The sequence below is a fragment of the Erinaceus europaeus genome, chromosome 13 (assembly GCF_950295315.1).
Source record: "Erinaceus europaeus chromosome 13, mEriEur2.1, whole genome shotgun sequence".
NCBI classification, from domain to species: Eukaryota; Metazoa; Chordata; class Mammalia; order Eulipotyphla; family Erinaceidae; genus Erinaceus; species Erinaceus europaeus.
The window spans coordinates 14,932,407-14,955,621 of record NC_080174.1 but is presented as its reverse complement, the minus strand read 5'-3'; the positions used below and the strand labels follow the sequence as shown (position 1 = coordinate 14,955,621).

Below are 23,215 nucleotides of genomic sequence, written 5' to 3'. Positions count from 1 at the left end.
TTGATGAATCCAACACTCCCAGTGACCATTTTTTCCCTTTTTTTTTTTCTTTAGCATAGAGAGGGAAATTGAGAGGGTAGGGAACAATAGGGAGAGAAGACACCTACAACACTGCTTCACCACTTGTGAAGCCTCCCCAGTTGTAGTGGGGACCAACCTTAAACCCTTAAACCTGAGTGCTTGCACATAATACCATGTGCATCCAACCAAGCGTGCCACTGCTCAGCCCCTAGTGATCCTGTCTAGTCAGGTGTCTTTGGTGTCTGAATGTCCCCTCCCCTTAAGGAGTCCTCAGCTAAATTATATAGAATAAAGATGACGCTGACCCGATGCCTGCTGAGGTGACCAACTGCGTTATTATCAATGAATGTGAAAGCACCAAGTCTCCTGAACCACATCTGCTCATAAAATAAGTCACTGGCTCTCCCTGAGCTGCCTAAGGACAGCTGGTTTATGCACCCTGTCTGTTGCATTGCCTGTAGCATTCAGCACAGAGGGGGAGCAAGGCTGAATCTTGAGGAGAAAGCGGGATCTGGCTTGGTCTCCATCTTGGTGCATTGACTCAAACTCATCACCTGTCCTAGGGCCGTGTACTGAGAGAGCTGCCCCAGGGGGGCTTTGCAGGAATCTTTGAGTCTTCGCCCATCATGATGACGTGACTCAAAAGCCGAAGGAGAGGCCTCTGTTTCTTTTTAAAAATTTTTTTAAAATATTAATTTTATTTATTTATTTCCTTTTGTTGCCCTTGTTGTTGTTATTATTATTGTTATTATTAATGTCATCGTTGTTAGATAGGACAGAGGGAAATGGAGAGAGGAAGGGAAGACAGAGAGGGGGAGAGAAACATAGACACCTGCAGACCTGCTTCACCACTTGTGAAGTGACTCCCCTGCAGGTGTGGAGCCAGGGGCTCGAACCAGGATCTTTACGCCGGTCCTTGGGCTTTGCGCCATGTGCGCTTAACCCGCTGTGCTACAGCCCGACTCCCAAGGCCTTTACTTCTTTATGTACTCCATTCTGAATCTTTCAGCAACCCTAGCTGTGAAATAGTCCTTCTCTTTATTGATTTTTATTTTCTTTTTTATAATTATTTTTTAATATTTATTCCTTTTGTTGTCCTTTTTTATTGTTGTAGTTATTATCATTGCCATTGATGTTGTTGTTGTTGGGTAGGACAGAGTGAAAATGGAGAGAGGAAGGGAAGACAGAGAGGGGGAGAGAAAGACAGACACCTGCAGACTTGCTTCACCACCTGTGAAGCTACCCCCAGCAGGTGGGGAGCCAGGGACTTGAACTGGGATCCTTACGCCGGACCTTGGGCTTTGCGCCACATGCGCTTAACCTGCTGCGCTACCGCCCGAGTCCCTGATTTTTATTTTCTTTATAGACAGTGTGTGGTGCTGGGGAAGAGTCTCACACATGCACAATATCCAGTGATATTCTTGGCCAAATTTTCTTTTCTTTTCCTTTCCTTACTTTCTTTCTTTCTTTCATTTTCTTTCTTTCTTTCTTTCTTTCTTTCTTTCTTTCTTTCTTTCTTTCTTTTTGCCTCCAGGGTTATCGCTGGAGCTTAGTGCCAGCACTATGAATCCACTGCTGCTCCTGGTGGTCTTTTTTTTTTTTTTTTTCATTTTTATTGGATAGGACAGAGAGGAATTGAAAGGGGAGGGAGACAGAGAGGGAGAGACAGAGATGATAGACAGCTGCAGACCTGCCTCACAGGCAGTGAAGCATCTCCCCTGCAGGTGGGGAGGTAGGGGCTTGAACAGGGATCCTTGCCTCGGTCTTTGTGCTTCATACTACGTGCTCTCAACTGGGTACCCCACCGCCTGCCCCTTCTATGTTTTTTTTTTTAGAGGGAGAGACAGAGAGTAAGAAGAGAGGTTCTGCAGAACCACTCTGCCATCCATGTGGTACTAGCGCTCGAACCCAGAGCCTTATGCACACCAGTGAATGGTCTCCTAGCTCCCAAATTTTCTTGTCCTTTGTCCTTTGGCAATAATGCAGCTAAGTGCAGGGAGAAGGCATGGTCTTGGACCTGCGGCGTGTACCCACCTCTCTCTCTAATGAGGGAGAGCCACTTCCTTGGGAAGCATTGTCTCTGCAGGTTAGAGAAATCTGCTAAAACTTGATAGTTAGGTTCCTGCTAAGTCGCTGCTGCTTGGAACTCTTGGAAAGAAATTGCCTGGTTCTATCCATGACTACAAATCAGACTTTTTTTTTTTTTGCCTCCGGGGTTATCATTGGGGCTCAGTGCCTGCACCACGAATCTACTATTCCTGGAAGCTATTTTTCCCCTTTTGTTGCCCTGTTGTTTTATCATTGTTGTGGTTGTTATTATTGATGTCATTATTGTTGGATAGGACAGAGAAAAATGGAGAGAGGAAGGGAAGATAAAGAGGGGGAGAGAAAGACACCTGCAGACCTGCTTTACCACTGATGAAGCGACCCGACCCCCTGCAGGTGGGGGGGAGTTTCACAAGCAGTGAAGCAGGTCTGTGGGTGTCACTCTCTCTGTATTTGATCCTCCCCTCTCGATTTCTCTCTGTCTCTAGCAAAAAGAAAAAAAAAAACATGAAAAAGAAGGGAAAATGGAGGGAGGGAAGGAGTAAGGGAGGAAGAGAGATGTTACAGCATAAACACTTCCTCTAGTACCTTGGGGGCTCAGGCTCAAGCCAGGGTCCTGAGCAGGAGCAGGTGCACTACCTAGGTGAGCTATCGCGCTGGCCTTGACCACTTACTTTCATACGAGCTTCCACATTCAGAAAACTGATAGAGCAATTCACTTGAAACCCAAATCTCAGTTCTCAGGGCTGACCAAATAGCTCACTTGCACAGTGCGCTGCCTAGCCATCTACAGGACCCAACATGGCCCCCTCTCTCTGCTCTTCTCTTCTCTCTTCTTCTGCTCTCCCTCTCTGCCTCTATATATATAAAAAAGAAAACCTCACAGATCTCTAAAATGCATAAGATCTAATATCAGCCCCACGGGGGCATTTATCCACTCTGTCTGTTCTTGATGGTACCAGTCCTGCAACAGACCTGCGCTTGCTCTTCCCCGAGCACTGACAATCACTCTCAACTTTCCCTTTGGTCAGAAAGCCCTGACTTGTTCCGGCTCTGTACCGACTGCCAACAAATGCACACTTGAGTTTAAGATGTTCTTTTCTCATTCACCTGTATCTCACTGCCTCTCAGATAAATTTCCCTCCTGGAGCGGAGAACTAGAGCTTGGAGAGCCAGCCCTGAGATCTCTGTTTCACATTCCTCTTACATGTGCATATTATGTGTTCACCTTCTCTAGGTAACAGCGACCAGTCTGGATCCCAGGAGAAGCTACTTGTAGAAAACCAGGGCCTGAAGGGGTGCTCGCCTCGAGACTCGGGGTGCTATGAAAGCAGTGAGAACCTGGAAAATGGTAATGTCTTCCTGGCTGCCTCTTATTATATAAAACTCAGGGCAGGCACATGTCTGGACCTCTCTCTCTCTCTCTCTCTCTTTCCCTCTGACACTACTTTGGCTCTCAGTCAGTGGCAGACAATACATTAGACCTTACTTTCCAGTGTCATCAGTACGTTCAAGTTTATCCTCCAGACTACTTCATACCCTCATTTATCAGCCATTGGTATCTTGGCTTTAGTGAGCTTTCAGCCAGAAACTATTTCATCTGTATTTATTCTAGTAAGTTAAAAAAAAAAAAGATTAAGTAAACCTTTTAATTTTTTTTTCATTTTTTATTTGTGACTAATAGTGGGTTACAAGACTGTAAAATCCAGGGACCGGGTGGTAGCACACCTGGTTGATTCACATTTTACAAAGTGCAAAGACCTGGGTTCAAGCCCCTGTCCCCACCTGCAGGGGGACGTTTTCAAAAGTGGTGAAACAAGGCTGCCGGTTTCTCTCTGTATCTCTCCCTCTCCCTCTCCTTCTCCCTCTGTTTCTCTCTCTCCCTCCCTTCCTCCCTCTTGATTTCTGGCTGTCTCTATCCAATAAATAAAAGATAATAAAAAATTGTCAAATTCCACACCAGACCCACCACCAAAGTTCTGTGTCCCCAGGCTCCCACCCTCCAGAGATAAGCACCATAGTTCTCACAAGTCTTAGAAACAGTTTACTTGCTTTGCAAATTCATGTGCATCAGTTCTCTAGATTTGACGGACATATGAGTGAAACCATCTGATCCTTGTCTTTTCATCTCTTTGCTTACTTCACTAAACATAATCACCTCCACTTCCAGTAACTTTGTCCCAAGTGGCACAATATTATCTTTGATCCATCCTGTATCCCATCCCCTCCCCATAACTTCTTTAGCCAGTCACTTGTGGACGGGCATTTAGGCTGCTTCCACACCTTGCCCATTGTGAATAATGTAGCTATGAACAAAGGAGTGCATATGTCCCTTCGAATTAGTGTTTGCTTGTAGGACCTTTTTTTTCTAAACAAAGAACTGCATTTATTTTCATTTACAGTATGAGTTCACCATAAATAGAGCTAAAGGTATTGTTTGTAATATGCAAAATCCAGAGTCCTGTTAGTGAAATGTCTGTGACCTTTATTAATCATTTCCTATAGGAAATCACAGACATGCAGGCCAAGAGCATTAGCTAAGTTTTTTTTTTTTAACTGTTCAAGTTCATGTAGTAGATGCTTGGTGTTCATCTGTACACGGGTGAGCTTTTGATGGACAGTTCTTTTAGCTGCAAGAAAAGAATATGTGGCTGACGTCACCAGTAGGACTGTCTCTTAATGCTGGGATGGCTTCTTGGTTTGTCGTTTGGCTGATGATTTTTTTAATTAAAATTTTTTAATTTGTTTTTCTCTTTTTTTTTTCTGCCTCCAGGACTATCACTGAGGCTTAGTGATGGCATTATGATTCCACTGCTCCTGGTGGCCATTTTTTTTCCCATTTTATTGGCTAAGACAGAGAGAATTTGAGAGGGGAGGGAGGAAGACCTGGCTCACCTCCTATGACGCATCACCCCTGCACGTAGAGAGCTGGGGGGCTCCAACCCAGATCCTTGTGCCCTGCGCGGTAATGTGCTCTTGCACTTAGTACTGTGATCACTTAACCAGATGTACCACTGCCTGAACCCTTGAAGTTTTATTTGTTTGTTTGTTTGTTTTCCCACCTGGTTTACTGCTGGAGCTTAGTGCCTACACAACAAATCCACAACTCCCGATGGCCTTTTTTTTTTTTCTATTTTATTGAATAGGGCAGAGAGAAATTGAGAGGGAGGGGGAGATAGGGAGGGGAAGAGGAAGACAGACACCTGCAGACCTGCTTCACCGCTTCTGAAGCTTTCGCCCCTGCAAGCGGGGAACTGGGACTCGAGCCTCGGTCCTTGTGCATAAAAATTTGGAAGTTCAACCAGGTGTACCACTGCCTGGCCCCCAGCAAACCTTTTTTAATAAGCAGGTTGCAGCTCATTAGTGGGCTGAGAGGGTAGTTTAGGAGGGCCATGTAAGATTAAGATAGAATGTAAAATACCGGGAAGCATTTCATCAGTATGATTATTATAGGTACTTATAATCTTTATTTCAGATGCATCCTCGTGTGTGTGTGTGTGTGTGTGTGTGTGTGTGTGTGTGTGTGTGTGTGTGTGCGCACGCGCGCGCACGTGTCTACATATTCAGGATGGTTAATATCAAATGTCTTTCTTTAGGTTGTGGTAAGCAAAAAATTAACTTCAGTCTGGAGTGATGTCCAATGTAAGACATTTAGTACCACCTGTTTGAAATGAAAATGAGCTTGAAAGAAAGCTATGAGGTCCTGATAATGGCAAAACCCCTTATAATGTCACAGTGCTACACACCTTTCCTTCTCTTTCCTGCCCCTCACATATGTGATGTACTTAATGGACGTTTCATCAGAGAATGTCTTTCATGCGCTCAGAAGTATTCACTCCCTTCTTGGAACAGGTACTCTCTCTAGCCCTTCTACCCCTAGTCAAATCAGTCCATCCAATGGGTCTTGTTTATTTACTGAGAGGTGAGATTGGTTCATGGGGAGAAGGCCAGAATTCTAAATTGAAATCATAAATGAAAAATGGTTGCTGACTCAAGTGACTAGGAAAACCCCCTTTATTTACAAGATAATGGCTTTCCAGAGATTCCAGCCAACCATGTCCTTTCCATTTTCTTCTTTTTCTCCTCCTTTCTTCCTTCCTTTCTTTCCTCTTTCTCCCCCCCCCCTTTCTTTTACTCTTCTGTCTTTCTTTATCAGAGCTCTGGCTTATGGAGGTCCTGCAGGACCCTTGTGCTATCGCCTACACCCCTCTCTTTTTTCTTTTTGTTTCCTTCCCATTTTTTCTTTTCTTTTTCTTTCTATTGGATAGAACAGAGAAAAATTGAGAGGGGAAGGGGAGATAGAGATGGAAAGAGGCAGAGAGGCACCTGCAGACCTGCTTCACCACTTGTGAAGCGACCCCCCTGCAGGTGGGGGAGCTGGGGGCTTGAACTGGGATCCTTGCGCAGGTCCTTGCACTTCTTACTATGTGCACTTAACCCAGTGCGCCACCGCCTGGTCCCCCTCTTTTCTTTTTTAAACCAGAGCACCGCTTAACTTTTAAAGGAGTACCAGGGATTGAACCTAGGACCTCTAAACTTCAGGCATAAAAGTCTTGTTATGTGAAGCACTGAGATATCAAGGGGCCATGTGGTAGTGCACCTCGTTGAGGGCACAGATTAACCTCTAAGATAGCTGCCTCAAGCCAGCCATTTCTTTCCACCTCCCAAACCTGATGTGAGTGTAGCATTCTTCTCCTATGGGTCTAGAGTACTAGGATCATTTGTCTTTCATATACTATCATCATTTGGGCTGTTCTCTTCCAAGGTCACAGCACACAGCAGACATGGCGTGAACCAAAACAGTAGCAAAGGGCAGTGCGGTTGCATGTGTACATGCGTATATATGTTGAAATACCGCTAACGACTCAGCATTGAGCACAGGACCTGACCTGTAGATAGTAGGTTTACAGTAAAGCTTCTCAGTTATTGTCAGTCAGCAGGCAAGTCGCTTATGTCTGGCTGCTGCTAGTTATCAATCTGACAGTTTGTTCTAGTCAAGACTGCTACTGCACTGGAATCCAGAACCATGGCAATAGTTAGCAATGGTTTATAGGCTGTCTCTTCCAGCATACTCACTGCAGCTCATTTACTTGTTTGTATTGAAGTTGGTTGATTTTTTTTTGTCCCATATCCATTTCTTTCATATATGCAAACAAGCCATAAGAGAAGAGGAACTGGGGAGAAGGGAATATAGTAAAAGAATTCACTGGTCACCATGGACTTAGGGGGGCACCATCTATGGACCCTAGAATCTCCTCCACCTTCCTATTCCAACCAAGACCTTAGAAAGTTGTGCTGACAAAGCCTTCCTAGGTGGGATTTCTTTCTGTTTTTTTTTAATTTTTATTTATAAAAAGGAAACACTGAAAAAAACATAGGATGCAAGGGGTACAACTCCATACAATTCCCATCACCAGAACTCCGTAACCCATCCCCTCTCCGATAGCTTTCCTATTCTTTTTTTAAAAAAATATTTATTCCCTTTTTGTTGCCCTTGTTTTATTGTTGTAGTTATTGTTGTTGCCATTGCTGTCATCGTTGTTGGACAGGACAAAGAGAAATGGAGAGAGGAGGGGAAGACAGAGAGGGGGAGAGAGAGTTAGACACCTGCAGACCTGCTTCATCGCTTGTGAAGCTACTCCCCTGCAGGTGGGGAGCCATGGGCTCGAACCAGGATCCCTATGCTGGTCCTTGCACTTTGCACCACCTGCACTTAACCAGCTGCACTACCGCCCGACTCCCAACTTTCCTATTCTTTATGCCTCTGGAAGCAGAGACCCAGGGACATTATGGGGTGCAGAAGATGGAAGGTCTGGCTTCGGTAATGGCTTCCCCACTTAATGTGGGTGTTGGCAGGTCGATCCATATTCCCAGCCTGTCTCTCTCTTTCCCTGGTGGGGCAGGGCTCTGGGGAAGTGGGGCTCCTGGACACATGGTGGGGTCGTCTGCCCAGGGAAGTCTGGTTGGCATCATGGTAGCATCTAGAACCTGGTGGCCTCTCCTCAGAATCCCAGGTTGAAAGCTGCTTCTTTTCGGAGCTCACACCAGGTGTTGTCTCCAAGATGCCATCTTGGCTCCAACCCAGGATTTCTTAATGGGTTGTCAATGACCCCTCCTTCCCGTGACATACCTATGACAGTGGAAACAAGACTTCTGACCTTGCTTTATTTCATTGCCTGATAGAACATATCTCTGGTTAGCATATAACTTCGTTAAGTTCAGTTTCCATGAGTCCATTAGTAAAACGAAAAATTCCTTTTAAAAAGTAACGGTGAGGCCATAATATCCCCCTTACCACCCAGCATCAAAATGGTAGTATTAGGGGCTGGTGAAATAGCTCACTTGAATAGCTCACTGCTTTACATATATGAGACCCAGGTTCAAAGGTTCGAGCCTGGCCCCCTGGAATTGAAAGCAGCTTTGGTGCTATGGTGTCGTCTCTGTCTCTGTCTCTCTCTCCCTCTCCTTCTCTGTAAAAGTAATAAATCAATAAATGGTGGGGCCAGATGGTAGCACATCTGGCTGGACACACGTTATAATGCACAAAAATCCCTGTTCAAGCCCCCAGTCCCCATCTGCAGGGGCAAAGTTTTGTGAGTGGTGAAGCAGGGTTGCAATTGTCTCTGTTTCTCACCCTCTCTATCTCCCCCTTCCTCTCGATTCTGACTGTTTCTAGTCAATAAACAAAGATAATTTTAGAAATTAAAATAAAGAAATAAATAGTGGTTTTAGTCTTCAGCCCCACTCAGCAGTGGGATACTGGAGCTGGAGGTTTTGCTATCATGACACATTCATGCATAGCTTGCCTTTTGTGAGGTGTGACTGAACTATCTCCTTGACTTGCAGGCAAGAACAGGAAAACAGGCCTTCTCTCTGTCAAGTCAGCGACTGAGTCCAGCCTCAAGTCTTTCCACAAGAACCAGCTGGCTGCCTACCCAACCTTGCCTCTGACCAAGTCCGTGGATGCCCTGAAGCAGCAGGGAGAGGAGGACCGGCTGGGCAGCCCTAGCCCTCAGCCCTACCCGCCGGGGGACCAGCCTGGCACCTCAGGCTTGAGCCAAAACCGCCACAGCCTCCCCGTCTCCGTCTGCCGGAGCTGTGAAATCCTGGAGGGGCCCGTGCCAGTGGAAGCATGGCCCCGGTCCCATTCCCTGAATGACCTCCATGGGGAGCCCGGCCAGGCGACAGCACCCCTTCCTCCTCTCCTACCGGAAGTGCCACAAAAGACCACCCCCTCTGCCACCCCCAAGGCTGCAAGCCCCCAGCAGGACTCAGCTGTTGACAATGCATGGCTACTGACCCAAAGCAAGAGGCTCTTGGGACCCCAGAAAGGGGCCCTTAAGAAAGTGGAAGGTTTCCTAGCAGCCACTGCAGGTGGCCCCTCATCTCCAACCTGTTTGCCCAAAAACCATGATGCCCAAATTCCTGGAGCGAAGTCCACTGTCCCAAGGACATCTCTTGAGGGCCACCACAAAGGACTGGAGTTTGAAGGTGTTTGTCACCCCCAGGGCACCAAAGAAGGGGTGGATGCCGAGCCGAGGGGACCCGAGGTGCGAACACAGACGAAGCATCCCTCACAGCCGCCCCCTGTGCCCACCAAGAAGAGCAGAGAGCGCCTGGCCAACGGGCTGCCCCCTGTCCCTATGACGCCCCCGGCGAGCCCCAGCCCCAATGCCCCCAGCCTGCCAGTGAAAAGGGGCAGCTCCAGCGACTATCACCCGGTACAGGTGCCCAGGTCTCCCACGGGGCAGGAGCCAGACAGCCCCTCCAGTCCGAAACCCCCACCCTGGCTCTCAGAGCTGCCTGGGAGCACCAGCCTGCAGGAGCATGGGGTGAAGCTGGGCCCCCCAGTGACCAGGAAGGTGTCCTGTGTGCGGGGTATCAACCTGGAGACGCTCACAGAGAACAAGCTGCAGACAGAAGGGATCGACCTCACGGAGGAACCCTATTCTGACAAGGTATCTGACCCCGGCCTCCTACACACAGTTTTCATGGTTTAGTTTGCTTGCCATCAGGGTTGTGTTGGGGCTCAGTGTCTGCACTATGAAAGGACAGAGAGAACTTAAGGGTGGAGGGGCAGATAAAGAGAGAGAGACAGACAGACACCTACAGCACCACTCATGAAGCTTCCTCCCTGTGGGTGGAGACTGGGGGCTTGAACCCAGGTCCTTCTGCATGGTAGTACATGCACTTAACCCTGGCGCACCACTGCCTGGCTCCACTTTTTTTTACTTTTTATAAATCAGACAGCCAGGTAAAAGGACCACCCTAGCTGCCCCCAAGACCAGCTGGCAGTCTGGGCAGTTCTGGTTGTGAGAGCAGAGGTCAGGATTCAGAGGAAATGCAAATGCAGCTTCAGAATCTCCCCTCCCCTTACCTCTTCTCACATGACCTCCCTGCCTTCCCTGGTCCTACCCTCTCTCTCCCTTTCTCTTTCCTTCTTTTAATTTTCAGCAGCTTGCCTAGAGATAGAACTGTTAGCACTAGGACTAATTCCTAAAGAGTTGCTGTCGTGGGCAGGGTGGACCTGAGTTCCTGTGTCCACACCCTGCTCTCCAGCTTAGATGACTCCATGTGAAAGCAGAAACAGAACCCGTAAGTGCTTTATGTGCTTGAGGCCCCTGGCTCAGTCCTCCACCACCACGTAGGGTGAGGAGGGGTCCTGGTGTCTGATTCTCACCCTCACACATAAAGTAGAGACATTGTTTTTGTGGGGCCAAGAGGTCACCTATTCACTGTCTCACCACTCCTGGGCCAAGTTTCTGATGCACAGTAGATGAGGGTAGAAACCACAGCACTACTTAGCTAACCGTGGAGCTTCCCCCATTGATGTGAGGCTGTCCTGTAGGGCCAGGGCTCAAACCCAGGACCTAGCATAGTATGGCATGAAGTCTACCAGGTGAACCATCCCCTGCCCCTCTAAACATTTACAGTAGTGACCTGCAGGCTGAAAAGGAGAGCTCACCTGGAGAGTGAGCCTGCATTGTCATTCACATGGTTCAAGTCTAGCCCCAACCGCACCGAAGGAAGCTTAGGTGCTCTGTCATTCTTATTTTTAAAAAAAAAATTTATTTATTATTGGATAGAGACAGAGAGAAATGGAAAGGGGAGGGGGAGATAGAGAGGGAAAGAGTCAGAGAGACACCTGCAGCCCTGCTTCACCACTTGTGAAGCTTTCCTCCCACAGGTGGGGCCCAGGGACTTGAACCCGGGTCCTTGTGCACTGTAATGTGAGTGTTTAACCAGGTGCACCACTGCCTGGTCCCTGTCATTCTTACTATGTGAAGATGTCAGTCCAGAACATAAAGTCTTGGTTGTGACAAAAAAGTAGTAATAATAAAAATAATAATAGTAATAATGTCTTTTGTAACTATCCTGGTTGTGACAAAAAAGCAGTAATAATAAAAATAATAATAGTAATAATGTCTTTTGTAACTATCTCTTTAGAGGTGCTATTAAGATCAAGTAAAATAAATGGAAAGGCATTTTGAAAAGTTTCAAGCCATATTCAAATCCAATAATAGGATTGAACAATTGAATAATAAGGAACAAAAGGTGATATAAAAATAGTACTCCTGTGTACCCAGAACACCGAGATCTATGGTAAAAAGAATCCTCACTAATTAAAAACAGAGATAGGGCAAGGTCGTGATGCACCTGGTTGAGGGCACACATTAAAATGTGTAAGGATCCGGGTTCAAGCCACCAGTCCTCACCTGCACAAGGGAAGCACTTGAGCAGTGAAGAGGTGCTACAGGTCGATGCAGGCCTCAGTCTTTCCCCCCACCTTTCCTCCCCTTCTAAGCTTGTCTCTATCTAAAATAAATAAATCAATAAATAGACAGGTAAATCTACCAATTCCAAAATGATTTTGAAGATGAATGCTGATAGGTGTAACTATATATTAAGACTGGAAACACATGCTTGGTTGTAATGCAGTCCATAAAGTCCTTGTTATAAAATTCTTATGACTGTGATGCCTTACAGTAAGACCCTCACTCTTCTGCCTCCCCATTCTCTCCCTGCCCTTTCAATGGAAAGTGGTAATAATTTTCCTCTATACCAAGTGTTTGGGCAAACAACAGACAATAGAGCAGATGTCTGCCTTTCTCCTCTACTATGTAGGGGCCTTATCTTCAAAGGTATAGGCTTAAACATATCATTGTGTTCTGCTGTGCTTCAGCTTTGGAAAATTTTCTTAGAATGCAAAATACAAGTGTGAAAATATTTCTTCTGTGTATAAATTCCAAATCTTTCTTATCCCGACCATCAAGAACATTTATTGTAGGGGCCCGGCAGTATGTTAAGGGCACATGGCAAAGCCCCCCGGCTCCCTACCTCAGGGGGGTTGCTTCACGGGTGGTGAAGCAGGTCCTCAGGTGTGTCTGTCTTTCTCTCCCCTTCTTTGTCTTCCATATCTCTCTTGATTTCCCTCTGTCCTATCCAACAACTGTAATGGCAACACTAACAACAACAAGGGCAACAAAATGGGAAAAAATGGCCTCCACGAGCAGTGGATTCGTGGTGTAGGCACTGAGCCCCAGCAATAACCCTGGAGGCAAAAAAAAAAAAAAAAAAGAACAAGAAATATATTGTCTGCAACTGACAACTCTTGAGTGGTATTTTCCAGTAGCTTCATGACATATCCTGCCTTGTGTTTGATATTCTTGGGGGGAACCTGCGGAACACAAATCCTAGTAACCCTTGATCCACCTTTCTGTTCTCCCGGCAGCATGGCCGCTGTGGGATTCCTGAGGCCCTGGTGCAAAGATATGCAGAAGACCTGGAGCGGCCGGAGAGGGACATCGCTGCCAACATGGACCAGATCCGCGTGAAGCTGCTTCGGAAACAGCACCGCATGGCGGTGAGCATCTGGAACTTCCGGTCCCACCCTGGTCGAAGCCCTTGAGCTAAAGAGCTTTGGGATGAGTCACAGAAGGTTCCATTACAGTTACAGATGGGAGACATGTGTGACGGGGAGGGGGAAACAAAGCATTTTCAGCCTAAACCGTTTTCTGTGTTCTCTTTGTATTTATCCTTGTGTCACTTCTGTACTTTTGCACCTACTTTGTTATTTACATTTTTTTTTGGACATTGACTTGCAAATTATAAGATTCCAAGGGTATAGATTACAGCCTATATACATGTAGGTGGAACTCATACTCCCACTATCAAGACTCCTGTGCCCCCATGTTGATAACCACCATGGTTTTCAAAACGTATGAGATAGTTTTGTTGCATTTTTTTTTGGTTTTTGTTTGTTTTAATTTTGCAAGTTTGTCTGCTTTTATTGTCTGTATCCTGTCGTCTTTTACCTCTTATTTCACTTAACATAGTCACTTACAGTTCCACTCACTTTGTGCTGAACAATACAATCTCACGCTTTTCTTAGTCGGAGTGTAGCATTCCACTAAATACATACCCCATACCTTCTTTATCTAGTTATCTGTTGATGGGAACTTGGGTTGGTTGCTTGACTCCACATTCAGCCTGCAAAGTTTTACAAATACAGTTCTGGAATGGAGAAAAAAATAAGGCAACTATCGATCATCTTAGTGTTATAAGTTTGTCTAGGCTCTTCTCTTCACTTATATAGTAAATGTAGAGTTTTGAAACCTGGTTTTTTGCACTTCTCAGTTCATGAATCTATTTCTCTTTTATTTTATTTTTTATTATCTTTATTTATTGGATAGAGACAGCCAGAAATTTAGAGTCTAGGAAGAGATAGAGAAGGAGAGGGAAAGAGAGACACCTGTAACACTGCTTTACCACTCACAAAGCATTCTCCCTGCAGGTGGGACTGAGGGCTTGAACCCAGACCCATGAGCATTGTAACATATGCACTCAACCAGTTAGTTACACCACCACTCGCCCCCCCCCCCATGATTTTATTTCTCTATTCCTAAAAATTCTTCCTGACTGCCATTATTTTTTTAAATATTTATTTATTTATCCCTTTTTGTTGCTCTTGTTTTATTGTTGTGATTATTATTGTTGTTGTTATTAATATCATTGTTTTTGGATAGGACAAAGATAAATGGAGAGAGGAGGGGAAGACAGAGGGGGAGAGAAAGATAGATACCTGCAGACCTGCTTCACTGCCTGTGAAGCGACTCCCCTGCAGATGGGGAGCCAGGGGCTCGAACTGGGATCCTTATGCCAGTCCTTGTGCTTTGTGCTACCGCCCGACTCCCGACTGCCAGTATTTTAAAGATTCCTAACAAGTGAATGTATACTAGCTTAGCCATTTCCTGTCATGGAGACAATTCATTCTTTTCTCCAACCTCATATATCAGATAATGCAGTGAAGAATATGGTTAACTTTGTAGACTTCCCAGGTTAATTTTGGAGGGTGTATTCCTTCAAGTCGGTTTCTTTCATTAGTACTGTATAAAATCTTAAGGGTTGGGGCCAGGTGGTGACACACCTGGTTGAGTGCACATGTTACCATGTGCAAGGACCTGTGTTCAAGCCCTCAGCCCCCACCTGCAGAAGGAGTGGTGAAGCAGTGCTGCAGGTGTCTCTCTTCCTCTCTGTCTTCCTCCTCTCTTCTGATATCTCTCTGTCTCTAGCCAATAAATAAAATAAATAAAATCTCAAGGATTTCTGTCTCTATTTGTAAACTATCTTTCTGAGAGGTAGTTCACCTTCACTCCTTCACTCACCTTCACAGGTATGAATGTTTATCTTCCTACGTTGGCTGGCAGTGGATATTTATTTTATTTTATTTTTCCTGTTTTGATGTCTATGTGTTTATTGGATCTTTCCCATGTAAATTCATTCTTCTGCCAAAAATCTACCTGATAAAAAATAGAGCCATTGAATTTCTTACTGTTCGTAGAAGTTATTCAGGTTTGAATCTCCAGTCATCTTAGGAATCTCTCCTTGAGTTTATTCTCATGAGACAAATCGGGCAGAAATATATTTACTTAAAGTTAAGGACTAGGAAGGTTCACCATGTAAGAAAGCACATCTTATCTGCCTGAGCACCCAGGTTTGACCCTCTGTACTACCATCTGCCATAACTAAGCAAAGTTCTGATCTCTCTCATAAAATAAATCTCTTTTTAAATATTGTATTTTATTTTAATGAGCAAGAGAAACTAACTAGAGGTTTGCTCAGCTCTGGCTTATGACAGTGTGGGGGATAGAACCTGGGACCTTGGAGCCTGAGGCATGAAAGTCTTTTTGCATAATCATTACGCTGTCTCCCCAGACCTCATAAATAAATTTCCTTTAAAAATCATATGCTTAAAGTGGACCCAACAGTGGAGTTAGATTCAATTCCAATTACCTTCTCAAACATCAGTTACTTTTTTTGCACATTAGTCACACCTTTGAGAAGTTCAGAAGGAATTCTTGATGCTACTCTTGACTTTGAAAACCTATTACATTGCAGTAGTGTCCTTTGTATAAGCATATAAGTGGTAGCTCTCCTGCCAGAAACTTGAGGTGGCTGGGGGAACAGTGGACTAGCTTGTCTGAGACTCCTGGCTCAATCCCTATCACAGCATGTGCTGCAGTGATGTTCTGCCTTCTTTCATATGAACTAAGTGAATATAAGTATCTAAAAGAAGGAGAAGAAGAAGAAGGATGAGGAGGAGGTGGGACTGGGTGAAGGTAGCATAATGGTTATGCAGAGACTTTCATGCCTAAGGCTTTGAGGTCCCAGGTTCAAGCCCCAGCACCACCATAAGCCAGAGCTTAGCAATGCTCTAGTCTCTCTCTCTCCATCTCTCTCTCTCTCTCTGCATACACACACACACACACACACACACACACACAGTGCTGCCTCTGTGTACTTTGTCATTTTCAGAAAGTAAAATAGTCCAAGGTACCTTGATTTTAAATTGATAGTGGGAACAATAAATTTGTCAAGTAAGTTATATAACAGCTAACAACATTGCACTTTCTGTCTATGAAATCAATATTTTAAAGAGGTAAATAAAAAAGAAAAGAAATAGCCCTTCCACCAGCATATGTAGTTCTCAACTTTCTTTAATTTGACAGGAGAGAGAGAGAGAGACCTGCAGCACCGCTTCACTGCTTGTGAAGCTTTCCCCTTGTAAGTGGGGACCGGGGGACATGTGCACTTAACCAAGTGTGGCACCACCCAGTCCTTTAGTTTTCATATAAAATGCTTTCTTTCTCTGTCCAGATCCCAAGCGGTGGACTCACAGAAATCTGCCGCAAGCCCCTCTCTCCCGGATGCATTTCCTCCATGTCTGACTGGCTGACTTCCATCGGCCTACCCATGTACACCAGCACCCTGGCGGAAGCGGGGTTCGGCAGCCTGGGCCAAGTGCCTTCTCTGTCCCATTCTTGCCTGGAGGAGGCTGGCATCACGGAGGAGAGACACAGAAGCAAGCTGGTATCTGCAGCCAGACTCTTCAAACTGCCGCCGCCAGGCCCTGAGGCCATGTAGCTGGGCCACCTCCCTGGACTGGAGCCACCCTGTCACTGTGCTCATGGTGATACAACTCCTCCTCCTCTGATGGACATGCAGACCAGAGCTCCCGCCAGGCCCTGAGGCCATGTAGCTGGGCCACCTCCCTGGACTGGAGCCACCCTGTCACTGTGCTCATGGTGATACAACTCCTCCTCCTCTGATGGACATGCAGACCAGAGCTCCCAGACAGGCCTGAGCGTGAGGCCGGGCCCAGACACCTCCTTGGCACAGGACAGAGAAGAAAAGCCCTCTCTCAAGGAAACAGATAATGTTGGTGGCTACCCCCCAAACTCTCATTTCTCTTTTCAGGAACTCAGAAGAACTAAGATGCCAACCAGCCACCCACCCGGCCTATCTTTGGGTGTCAGGATAGGGCTGGAGACTGGGGCAGCCTCTTTTTCTGAGGGTACTGGCCTTTCTGGCTGCTGACCAAGGGTCAGGTGGGCTCTTGCTAGGCCAAAGTGGCAGACAGATTCGGGGGTGATTGTCCATGGCTCGCCATGCTGATTGGTTCCAACGTATGAACACCTGGCTGCATTAGGGGACATACAAACCCAGCTCTGTTCTCCTTTAGATAAACAAGAGACATTGTGATAATTGCTTTCTTGCAATCAGCTTTTATTTGCCTTAATATAAGCTTCTAAGCAGTTACCTAGTGTTCACTGCCCTGTAACCATACTTCCAGAACTTCAGCGTAGACTGTCCTCTGAAATGCCTCAGATGGCTTCCTCAGCGACAACAAATGGTTTTTTTCTAGTTGTGTCATTCCTAACATGGCTTATTTCCTAGGAGTATTTAGCAGACTCAAATGTCACGTTGGCTTTGGGTTTTAAAAGTCACTACAAAGTCAGGAAAAAGCGATCTGAAATTCACAAAGAAATGGTGTGTGCGTGAGAGAGAGTGAATGATAAATACCTTCCATATTTTTTTTCTATCAGTTTAGTATTCTTTTTGTGTCGGTTATTGACATTCACGAAGAAATTGGTGTGTGTGGTACCTGCCTTCCTTTTTTTAAATTGGCATAGTGGGATTTGTATATTGGTTATTGCGTTGCAATATTTCCTTAGGCTTCTCACCATGTCCAATCCAAAAGTTCAGTTCTCAACTGACAGATCTCACCTTTGTGAAAGTCAGAGTAAGGTTGCATATTTCACTTTGAAGAGGTTTGTCAAGCTTCTTGGTTGTTTTTTGTTTGGTTGATTGGCTAGTTGGTTGGGGTTTTTTTCCCAGGTTTATAGCAAAGATTTTTTTCCCTTTCTGATTTAGATGATTCTTTTAATCCAGGTAAAGGTTCCTGGGGAGCCAGCCAAAGTCATTAGCCATCTACTAAGGAGTTGCCTAGTTCCAGTCATTTCCCAGCTAATTTCAGCAGATCTTTCCTCAGTTAGTCTTGTTCCTGATGTTCTCGAGAACAGAAATTTAGACAATGAGATTAAGGTCACTAGTGTTTACAGCAGGATTTGCCTTTCCGTGTTTATTATAAGCACAGTCGGAAAGCATTGCAAGTGATCATTCACAACAGAAACACTTTGAACAGAATGCCTTGATCAAAAGTCCTTGGCATCATTTGTCAGCTCATCTAGGCAAATGATTTCCCTCAGGAAACAAAGGAATGAGTTCGTTCATTAGAAAGCCATCTTTAGTGTTTGTTTTATATTCATGTTTTTAAGGAAAGGGACATTCTCAGGTGATAGGAGTTGTGGTGTTTTGTTTTGGTTTTTTTTTTTTTCAACATTTAGGACATTCCTGTGACCAGAGTTTGGAAGATCACAAGGCTGCAGGTCCTGTTGTGACTATGTGAATGAAATGTACATCCTGTGGTGAAGTTGAGGTGGGGGTTGGAGAAGGTTCCAGAAAACAGCAACAATAAAAAGCAGTCTCCCTGTGCCCCGCCCCCCCGTAGCAACCGCTGACATTCTGATGCTACACATTCTGCTCATTGTGTAAATGCAAAAAAAAAAAAAAAAAAAGAAGAGGAGAGAAAAGAAAAAGAGTCCTATCTTTAGGAACAAAGGAGAGAAATTCCAAATTTCAGTTCATTTTCAATACAAAGTTTCCCTTCAAACGGCACCAAGGAAAGGGGAGTTTGGAGAATCTGGAGTCTTGAGAATGCCAAACTGGTTTCGCCACTTTTCTTGGCATCCATTGCCTTTCTCATAGAAAACAAGTTCAGGGACCATGAATTATTTTCAGTAGGAAGGGAAGACCTTCCTACACCAAGAGGCCTGAGGTTGGATTGGCTTCATCATGCTTCTTTTGAATCTTTGGGTTTTTTTTTTTTGTTATTGTTGTTGTTTTTTAATCTCTAGCATTTGTTCATATTCTTTTGCTTTAAGCTTTTCATTAGAAAAGTCTGAATGTTTGTATGTGACATTTGACGGAGATGGTTGGGGGAGTTTGCCTGCAGGTGTTAGGAGGCAGTTGGTAGCTCCTGCAGTAATCAGTTCTCATCAGTTATGTGTGGTGGGGTCGAGTGCAGAGGAATGGTGAAAATTCTCATCTTTGGAAAGCACAAAAGAAACCTGAAAAGGCAGTTCAGCTCAGGTAGCTACCCATTCACTGTGTGTGACTGTGAACTTTGAGGTTCAAGAAGGAAGTGCAATCAGCCCCAGACATCATCCTACGTTCACACTCAGCCTAGCAACGGATAGATCTCCACAGCCTTGCCCTAGTCAGAGGCCCCTTCTCTCTGCCCTGGACCCGGATGTAGGTGGCATTAGAAATGACTAGCCCATTAGAAGTCAGTTTCTGACATAGCGACATTTGCTTCTATAACCGCAGCGAGAGAAGTCAGTTTTCACCACATCAGTGCTGCCTCTGTGTACTGTATCATTTTCAGAAAGTAAAGATAGTCCCAAGTTACCTTGACTTGAAATTGATAACGGGAACAAGAAAATGTCAAGTGAGTTATATAACAACTAACAACATTGCACTTTCTGTATATGAAATCAATATTTAAATAACTTATTTTTCTCCATTGCTGTTCTTAAACATTGTAAGTAGCTGTAATATACCAGTACCGACATGTTCTTGCAATGGCTGCAGCCCAAGAAAGCTGTGTAATGTTTTAAAAATCATTAAAAAAAACTTATTGTGATGATGCATTTAGCAGAAAGGCGGACAGAGGGGTTTTCCTATGTATCAAAAACATGTCTATAATTATGTCATTCATGTACCTAGAAAAAAAAGTAAATAAATTTCTTCAGTTGACTATGCCTCCTCTGTTGGTCTTTGGGTTTTGGGGTTTTTTTTTTAATTGATTCAATACTGATCAAACAGATCACAGGATAAGAGGGGTACAGTTCCACACAGTTCCCACTACCAGAGTTCCACATCCTACCCCTCCCTTGAAAGCTTTCCTTTTCTTTATCCCACCTTGTACACACCTGATCTCCTCTGATCTCAGATGCAAAAGACTTTCATATCTGAGGGGCTGAACATGGACCCCAGACCAGATCAAATCATGGGGTTTCTAGTCAACAGTATTTACATCCCTTTCCCATAGTAGGGAGCTACTCTCTTCCCTGATGCAGCTTCCTGTTCCTTTTCCAGCCATGACATCATCTCCCCAGACAATAACTTAGATCCACCTGCATATCAGATTTCAGGCTCAGGGAAAAAAAATAACTAGTATAGCCACAGGCCCTTTGGAATATAGATAAAATGTGCCTGCTAGCTATCTACAAAATGGAGGACCCCCTAACTCTTCATCTGCACTATTCCAGCCTTTAGGTCCATGATTGGTCAACAATTTGTTTGGTTTTGTATGTTTACTCTCTTTTCAGCCACCAGGCTCCAGATGCTAGCATGATGCCAACCAGACTTCCCTGGACAGACAATCCCACCAATGTGCCCTGGATCTCCGCTTCCCCAGAGCCCCACCCTACTAGGGAAAGAGAGAGGCAGGCTGGAAGTATGGATAGACCTGTCAGTGCCCATGTTCAGCGGGGAAGCAATTACAGAAGCCAGACCTTCCACCTTCTGCATCCCACAATGATCTTGGGTCCATACTCCCAGAGAGCTAAAGAATAAGAAAGCTATCAGGAGAGGGTTTGGGATACGGAGATCTGGTGGTGGGAATTGTGCAAAGTTGTACCCCTCTTATCCTATGGTTTTGTCAGTGTTTCCTTTTTATAAATAAAAAATAAATAAATAAATAGAAGAAAGTCTTTTGCAGAACCACTTAGCTGTCTTTCCAGCCAAAATTGTTTCTTTCTAATATTGCATACCTTAGTGTTAGAATCACATCTTAGAGTAGAGAAATATTATTGGAGGTCATCTGTAAGTCAAATATCTTCAAGTGAAGAGTCAGTCTACAAGGGGCAGGCAGTGGTACACTAGGTTAACCACATATACTGCCTTCTGCAAGGATCCAGGTTCAACCCTCTGTTCCCCACCTGCAGGGAGGGTGCTTCATGAACAGTGAAGCAGGTTTACAGGTGTCTTATCTTTTTCCCTCTCTAGCTCTCCTTCCCTCTCAATTTCTCTCTGTCCTGTCAAATAAAGAAAAAAAAATGACTGCCAGGAGTCAAGGATTCATAGTGTAGGCATAACCCTGGTGGCAATAAAAAAAATTTTTTTTGGATCAGCCCACATAGCTGACTAACATACCCAGTATTTTACACTAAAATGAGAACAGGACCCAACCTCTCTCATTGGGGGGGGGGGGGTAGGACTTAAAATCTAGAAACCAAACAACTTGACAAAAGTCCTTTTAAAAAATATATTTATTCCCTTTTGTTGCCCTTGTTTTATTGATGTAGTTGTTATTGATGTCGTCATTGTTGGATAGGAGAGAGAAATGGAGAAAGGAGGGGAAGACAGAGAGGGAGAGAGAAAGATAGACACCTGCAGACCTGCTCCACCGCCTGTGAAGCGACTCCCCTGCAGGTGGGGAGACAGGAGCTCGAACCGGGATCCTTACACTGGTCCTTGAGCTTTGCGCCACCAGCGCTTAACCTGCTGTGCTACTGCCCGACTCCTGACAAAAGTCCTTTTTAACTTTGACGTACCACAACTGATACAAAAATGTGTGTATGTTTTGATTCTAAAGGGCTGTGCTTATAATAAATAATACTGTATAGGTAATGCATGCACTTGACAAACCAATAACTCTTCCTTCCATTCACCTTTTTCACTGCAGGCAAGTAAGTATTCTGCTCAATATTTGCATTCGTTTTTAATTATCTTTATTTATTGGATAAAGACAGCCAGAAATTGAGAGGGAAGTAGGGGTGGACAGAGAGGAAGAGAGACAGAGAGACACCTGCAGCCCTGCTTCACCACTCTTGAAGCTTTCCCCCTGCAGGTGGGGACTGGGGATTCGAACCTGGGTCCTTGCACATTGTAACATATCCGCTCGACCAGGTGCGCCACCACCTGGCCCCATTTGCATTCATTTTTTTTTTAAGAAGAGCTCTGCACATTTCCAAACAGAACTGCAAATGTATATTTCCCTGTAACAGTGATACCATAGTCCTCACTTTGCTTCTCAATTCAGTATATCTTAGAGACCTAATCATGTCACGATCCTCTCATTCCTTGTCCCTCAGAGCCTAGATGTCCCAAACGTGACTGATAGAGGCAATGTCCTTTTTTTTTTTAATTTTTTTTATTTAAGAAAGGATTAATTAACAAAACCATAGGGTAGGAGGGGTACAACTCCACACAATTCCCACCGCCCAATCTCCATATCCCACCCCCTCCCCAGTAGCTTTCCCATTCTCTATCCCTCTGGGAGCACGGACCCAGGGTCATTGAGGGTTGCAGAAGGTAGAAGGTCTGGCTTCTGTAATTGCTTCCTCGCTGAACATGGGCGTTGACAGAGGCAATGTTCTGATGTCCTCGTCCAGTGTCTCTGGCCTTGCGCTCTGCAGCTGGACAGCTGGACTCAGCCCTGCCTCACCCCCTCCTGAGCTTCTGGTGTATTCTTAGTCCTTTCCCCATCCATGGAGTGTTCTGGAACCTCAGACTTCCATCCCAGAGCCTCTTCTCGCCCATGGTGAACTCTTCTCTGGGATTTACTTTTCACATCCAAGAGCTTACTTAGAGCAAAGGAGAGAACGCTGAACATACATCTCTCTCTTCCTCTCTCTCTCTCTCTCTCTCTCTCACACACACACACACACACAGACAGAGTCATGCTCTTAATTAGGAGGATATTAATTACAACAAGAGCAAATTATACGGTAAAAGGTTATGCCTGCTTTTCTTATTAGCCTAACCATGCCCTCTCATTTTGTGCTGGGTTCAACAACTATTTTTTTTAAATAATTTTAATTGATTTTTTATTGCCTCCAGGGTTATCACTGGGGCTTGGTGCCTGCCTGACAAATTCACAGCTCCCGGTAAACACTTTTATTTTTCCTTTTAATTTAATTTTGATAGGACGGAGAAACTGAGAGGGAGGGGGAAATATAGAGGAAGAGAGAGAAGCCTGCATGAACGTTCCCCCTGCAGAAAGGGTAGAGGTTTGAACCTGGGTCCTTGCACATAGTAACATTGCCTGCCCACTGTATTTAACTTTTTCTCTTATAATGAGAGAGGGGGGAGGGAGAGGGAAAAGAAGAGGGGGAGGCATCACTATATGAATATTCTGCAGTCCATTTTCAGAGAGTCTGTTCTCTCGTTCCTTGTAGAACTAAGCAAGTTGTCTCTCAACAGGCCAGCTGACCCCTCATGGGCCCATCCAAGTAAACCC

The 23,215-nt window shown here is 45.0% G+C and overlaps 1 protein-coding gene across 8 annotated transcripts in view; it reads left to right on the top strand.

The window, feature by feature from the left end:
• Positions 1-18,488, top strand: part of SASH1 (SAM and SH3 domain containing 1) — a 465,315-nt gene extending 446,827 nt beyond the window's left edge. For all 8 annotated transcript variants that reach the window (XM_060205372.1, XM_060205373.1, XM_060205370.1 and 5 more), the window contains 4 exons: positions 3,305-3,418; positions 8,914-10,025; positions 12,800-12,931; positions 16,225-18,488. In XM_060205372.1, the coding sequence (XP_060061355.1) occupies positions 3,305-3,418; positions 8,914-10,025; positions 12,800-12,931; positions 16,225-16,491 (1,625 nt within the window). In that variant the 3' untranslated portion in view covers positions 16,492-18,488. The remainder of the gene's footprint in view (positions 1-3,304; positions 3,419-8,913; positions 10,026-12,799; positions 12,932-16,224) is intronic.
• Positions 18,489-23,215: the final 4,727 nt, after the last annotated feature.